Source organism: Alexandromys fortis, unplaced genomic scaffold (assembly GCF_014885135.2).
Source record: "Alexandromys fortis isolate MF-2015 unplaced genomic scaffold, M_Fortis_MF-2015_v1.1 scaffold_52, whole genome shotgun sequence".
In the NCBI taxonomy this organism is placed as follows: Eukaryota; Metazoa; Chordata; class Mammalia; order Rodentia; family Cricetidae; genus Alexandromys; species Alexandromys fortis.
Genome location: NW_026067929.1, coordinates 5,559,149 through 5,565,148, shown reverse-complemented (window position 1 = coordinate 5,565,148; position 6,000 = coordinate 5,559,149). Strand labels below are relative to the sequence as shown.

Below are 6,000 nucleotides of genomic sequence, written 5' to 3'. Positions count from 1 at the left end.
GGGAGGGAGGGAGAGAGAGAGAGAGAGAGAGAAAGAGAGAGAGAGAGAGAGAGATCACCTCAGCAAGCTCCAGTAATCTCAGAGCTCGAGGGTGAGATGGGCAGTGAGGTGGTTGGCCAAGCAGCCTACCCAAAGCATTGTTCAGTGAGAGACTGTCAAAAAAAAAAAAAGAGAGAGAGAGAGAGGACAATTTAGGAGGTCCCTAATATCTACTTCTTGTTTCTACACACTTGCACACTTACATATACACACATACATGCCTGAGTGTGTGCACGCACATGCACACATACACATAAATAGACACACACACAGTTGAGGTTTCTTAGTCCAAACAGGCACCAGTGAAGTTGGTCATGCTGCAATAGAAGGGAAAGTGTTCACTCTGACAAGAACCTCTGCTAAAGGTGAAATTTGAATTGTGAGAACCCTGGGTGTCCTCGGGTCCTCTTCCTTGGGGAACGTGATGAAGTGTTGTGACAGCCCACCAACTCTTTGATTTCAGTGGCAGCATGGCAGAGTAAGAAATTTCAAAACGGCTAGCTCTTTAGCTCTGTGCTGAGCCTTGTCATCTTAGCAATGTAGACAGCCCTTAAATGGGGGAGGGTGTATGGCAATGTTGTTGGTCTATGTGACAAGCTTTAGTGGAGGAAAGGTTACATTTGCATATTCTCCAGTCCATTACCATCGCCAGGGTAAAGCCCAGTAACAAATGAGAGTTGCGCGTTCACCTTCTAGGAATTATAGATGGTTCTTATTTCTCATTCTTCTCTCCTTCGTCTAGTTATATGGAATCCCTGACATTTCTAGAGGGCCCACACTGGGTGCCAGCTGTAGCTATTATTGCTAACCATCCCACCAGTACACGAAGGTAGGAATCATTATCTCACTCAGACACATGGGCTTAGCGAGCATCCACTCAGCCAGTGCTCTCCACCGTATTGGTGCACAGAGCCAGCAGTATATAGAAGGTCATGGGGGTTCTCTAAGCCTCTCTTCTGAGACACTGGGATCTTTGGAGGGTCGGAACCAAAGGAGGGCAGTCAAATTCACCCTGAAATGTCTGGGAGAGCATTGAGGTGGGAAGTGAGTACAGAAGCTGTGGATGGAGAGTGAGGGGCTGCAGCCACCTTCCTTTCCCCTGTCCACTAACAGTTTGGAATGTTCTGCCACATCTGAGTGTGTGTGTGTGTGTGTGTGTGTGTGTGTGTGTGTGTGTGTGTGTGACCATGTACACACATGGTCAAGGTTCCTAAGACTTCCTTCCTGGAGGTATTGCTTGAAAGATATTCTTGATGTATACCCTATAAGCCATTGGCTAATAAAGCAATTACCATCTGGCTTATAAAATAAGGTGGAATGCGTTCTTGACTAATTGCCTTCTGAAAGTGTACGTTTACCTACATTCATCTTAGAGATGCCGTGACTTTGCGTGCAAGTTTAATTTATAGGTACTCTGTAGATTTGAGGTTCATTTGCATAAAAAATATAATTCTACTGGAATACTATTATGAGGACAGTGAGATTTTTTTTAATTACAGAGGTGATCTAGAATCATGCAACAAAGGGAAATTAAATTAAGAGGAAAACCGGCTTTTCATTTCTTGACCCGCAATTTTCTTCTGTGATCTCGTAGGCGAGGAGGGTTCCGTGCCAGCATCGCGTAACTATTTTCAGCAAATAGGTGCTCTATATCTTTTGGGAAATTTTTCAGCATGTGTATTGAAGACTTCCTCCACATGAAATCAAGTGGTTTATCTTCCCCAATAAAAACTACCCGTCTTCAGAAGCCTTCTTTTCCATCTGTCTTCAGCACCAACGTGCTTCAGGCTTTGCTCGACAGTTCTCCCAGTCGTAATAAAGGAGAGATAAAGAGGACAGGTTAGAATCTGCCGGGAAACTTTTAACCCCGGTCTCTACCTTCTCTGCCTCATTTTTCACAGCTCCTCTGCTCAGGCAACAGCTTTGACCTGCAGCAGTAGGACGGATGCTTCTGGGTCACTGCTCCAGGAGAAGGAGGGGCTGCAAAGGTACCCCCACTTCTCCTCCAGCCCATCTTTCAGATTAATAGTCCCCATTGCAGCTTCTGAGGTCAGGTTTTTATCTCTGGTCTCAGAGGTTGCTTTTTATTTCTCTGTTTAAAAAAATCAGCTGATTTCTAAGAATAGAACCCACAGAGTTCACCCTATTGGTCATGCGGTTTGCCTCAGGACCCACAGAGTTCACCCTATTGGCCATGCGGTCTGCCTGAGGACTCACGGAGTTCACCCTATTGGCCATGCGGTCTGCCTGAGGGCCCACAGAGTTCACCCTATTGGTCATGCGGTTTGCCTGAGGACCCACAGAGTTCACCCTATTGGCCATACAGTCTACCTGAGGACTCACAGAGTTCACCACCACCACCACCACCACCACCACACACACCCCCCCCCCCCCCCCCCCCCCNACGTGGTCTACCTGAGAGAACTGAGAGACTTCATAGAATAATATTCTTAGGAACAACACAAAAATGAGTTTTAGTATAGAAGTAAATATTTTGGAGCCTATATCCTTAAAGTAAATAAAGAATCAGCTTCTTGGACTGATTTTTTTTCCTTCTTCTTAAGAAGAGGACACAGAAAGGAAGACAGGACACAAAATTTGCTAGCATGCATTGAAAAGCTCTTGAAATAAATAATTTCCCTTCTCAAAGTCATCGTGGTACTCTACTAACCTTGAATAATCATGAAAGGGTTTTGTCTCTTAAAAGGCTTTGAAAATAATAATAGTAAAATAGCAGTATCAGTATGCTCACTTGGTCTTGTGGCATATTAGATTGTACCCATTGTTCTTCTCATCTGAGGATGTAAGAAAATGCTATATGCCAGGTTTTGAAATTATTTATTAAAACAATGTGTCCTTTATCCATGTAAGCCCAACTAAAAATGGGGGGGGGGTATAAGTTATCTCTTCTTCATCTTCTGTAACTATTTAGTTGAGATATTCAGTCACATGTATGTAATCTTCATGGAGTATGAGTGTATACAGATGTGGATGAGGAACAGCTGGTACCCCAGGTCTTTTCAGAAGTCCTCTCTGCACTGGACCAGTCTATGCATGAGGAAGACAGTCCAGACATTGTTGCCTTGGCTGTTAAGCACATTGAATGGGTGTTGGGAGAGCGTTGTGTGTGCTGGGCTTTGCTCCTCATACTCTCCTTCTTCCTTTCGTACAGGGAGTTTGGATGGAGAGACCCGGAGCTGCCTGAAGTGATACAGATGTTGCAGCATCAATTCCCTTCCGTTCAATCCAATGCCGCAGCTTACTTGCAACACCTCTGTTTCGGAGACAATAAAATTAAAGCAGAGGTGAGTGCTCCTCACATCATCAGGTGAACGGTGTTTGGTTCATAAGTACTTAGGGATGGGTATTCGGAGTCGCGTCAGACAGAGATGCAGAAAAACGAAAATTACCCAGTTGACTTGTAGATTCATCCTTCTTGAGACTAAGACGTAGCACTTGTCATCAGTCGCACATGTATGTGTGCATCCACCTCTTATGTTTGGACCCTGCGGATGAGTAGGCCAGGCCTGCCTGCCTGTCCTAGGGAAGCTGAGTCTTCAGCGCCTCGTGCTGCTATGATTTGCCTTTTTTTCCCCCTAATTTTGTCTTTGTGAATAATCTGTCTCTCAAGACTAAAAAGTGCAAGACATCAATTGGTATCTCCTTAGACCGCTGTCAGGATTCTGTCTGTCTTTGAGAACTTGTTAGTGGCATGAGCACTGTAGGTTTTGCCATGGAACCCAATGCTCTGAGCCATTTACAGAAGCAACAGTGGGTATAATACCGATATATGTGATCTATTAAAGAGCCTGTTGTCTGTGTCCATCACATCAATGGTTGTTAAAACGCTCTATGCTTCTGGAATACCCTGAGGTATGTACTACATTGTAGTGTGTTTTATTTCTAGAAAATCACCATAGTCGCTGTAGCTAACCCAAATTCTTTTTTTCGGATAAAGGACAAGCATTTGCATGCAAGGAGCTGAGTAATCAAGTTTTTAAAAAAAGATTTTTATAAACTGTAACGAGTCATCTCCATAGCATGTAAGCAACTTTGAGCATGCGTCCAAATTGGTTTAACAGGGGAAGGAAAAGACATGAGGACGGCATTGCTCTTCATCCTGGATGCTTACGTCTGGATGCATGATTTTCCTTTAAGAAGTTGGTTCGTGCCTATCATCAGAAAACCCACATTTCTTTGTAGTTCTCAGAAAGCCGTGATTTGGTGTCTGGAGACATTTTGAACTGTCGTGACTGGAGGGGATGTGGGAGTGGAACTGGTACCCTGTGGGCAGAGACCAGCAATGCCACAGAGCATCCTGTGATGCACCTGGCAGCCACACAGTGTAGAATTATCCGACCTTAAATGCTAACTAAGCAACAGTAAATTTTAAATGTGAAAATGGGCCTACTGTTAAGATGACCTAAGTCACATTAAAATTATACAGACACCATCTTAGGATCCCTGCTTTGACACTCCAGGCCCAGTCATCGTGTACAGTGAAGGGCAGATTGGGATACAAAATACTGAAAATTTTCTAAGAGGAGACCTTTTGAGTTTCTCCCAAGGTCATGAAAGCTTCTTCTTTTGTCGTTGGCAAAATGTTGATGCAGGAGCACTTGGCATGCCAGTCCCGTGTGGACTGGGTTTCTGTGAGTCACACCCCCAAGAACACACAGTAAGGCATGTAGTTCACATGATGAGACTCTCAGGGATGAATAGAAGAGCTCTCACATAGTCCAGATGTGGCTTCCGAGAGTTTGGAAAGGATCCGGGTTCAGCCCTGTGAATGGTTGCGCAGTAGGCTCTTACCCACAGACTGGGCCTCCTCTGGTTTGAATCTCCTGGTGTCAAAGGGGGAAATGTGAGCTTTCTATCATGTTGTTTGCATGAGGGACAGAAGAGGAAAAGGAAAGTGACAGCTTTTAAGCTTTCAGAAGTCAAACATGAGAAAAGGAAGTCATCCAGTCAGGCTGCACAGCCTCCACGGCCCAAGGCAGTCAGAACTCACTTCTCTAACTAGCTCTGCACACACGCTCTGTGGACTGGCCTTGAGGCCTCTTGGCTGCCACGCAGCCCGGCAACAGATCTCAGACTTACTTGTAGCTATATCAGAGTTACCCTCTGTACCCTGTGGGGGACAGGGGCTGTGCAGTGAAGGGGAACCAACGTATCCATCAAATCTGATTGAAGGTGCTTCCCATGCCAGCAGCCAAGCCTGTCGTCTGGAACGGAAGCTATTGTCCTCTGGAACCTCTCTGCTTATCTTTAAAATAGTGAAAGAATGGGAAGCAGGGAAACGATATAATTAAGTTTTAATGTAAAGAAACTTTAAAAGAAAGAAAAATAGAGTAGCAGAAACATGTATGGAAAACCTAGTGGTGCTGAAACTGTATTGGTGATGTCTCTGTGGGACTGAAGGACTTAATTTATGTAGATGGATTAGTAAGCGGACATACCTTATCCACAATTATTAAGTTACATTTGTAACTTATGGATGGATGTACACGTCTGAATGTGAGAACTTGTGTTATGTGTCAATGGGCACATGTGTATGTTATATGCTGGTGTGCGTGTGAGCATATGTAGGCATGAGTTTGTCTGTGTGTACATGTGTGTATGCTCATGTACATGTAAGTATGCATGTTCTTTGTGCGTGTCTGTATATGTCAGTGTGAGTGTAAGTATGTGGAAGTGTGAGCATGTCTTGTGTGTGTGTGTGCACATTTGCACATATAATTCTTCCTTTTGCTGCGAGTGTCATTGGGCTGCCTGTATCACCTCCCGTTGTTTTGAGTCCCTCTAACAGCCAGCACATGAAGGACAGTTAATGTTATCAATAGGATTCCTCCTCCCCACTGGTGCCCCCATCCTCAGCTCTGGCTCCCCATGATGACTGGGGTGACAAGGAAGACTAGGGTCATGTAGGGGTGAGACCATGATGACACTGAGATGAGAATG

At 44.7% G+C, this 6,000-nt stretch overlaps 1 protein-coding gene across 1 annotated transcript in view; it reads left to right on the top strand.

The window, feature by feature from the left end:
* The window catches only part of Ctnnd2 (catenin delta 2), a 709,004-nt gene that overhangs the window by 509,998 nt on the left and 193,006 nt on the right, over positions 1–6,000 (top strand). The window contains exon 10 of the mRNA XM_050144862.1: positions 3,212–3,344. Within this exon, the coding sequence (XP_050000819.1) occupies positions 3,212–3,344 (133 nt within the window). The remainder of the gene's footprint in view (positions 1–3,211; positions 3,345–6,000) is intronic.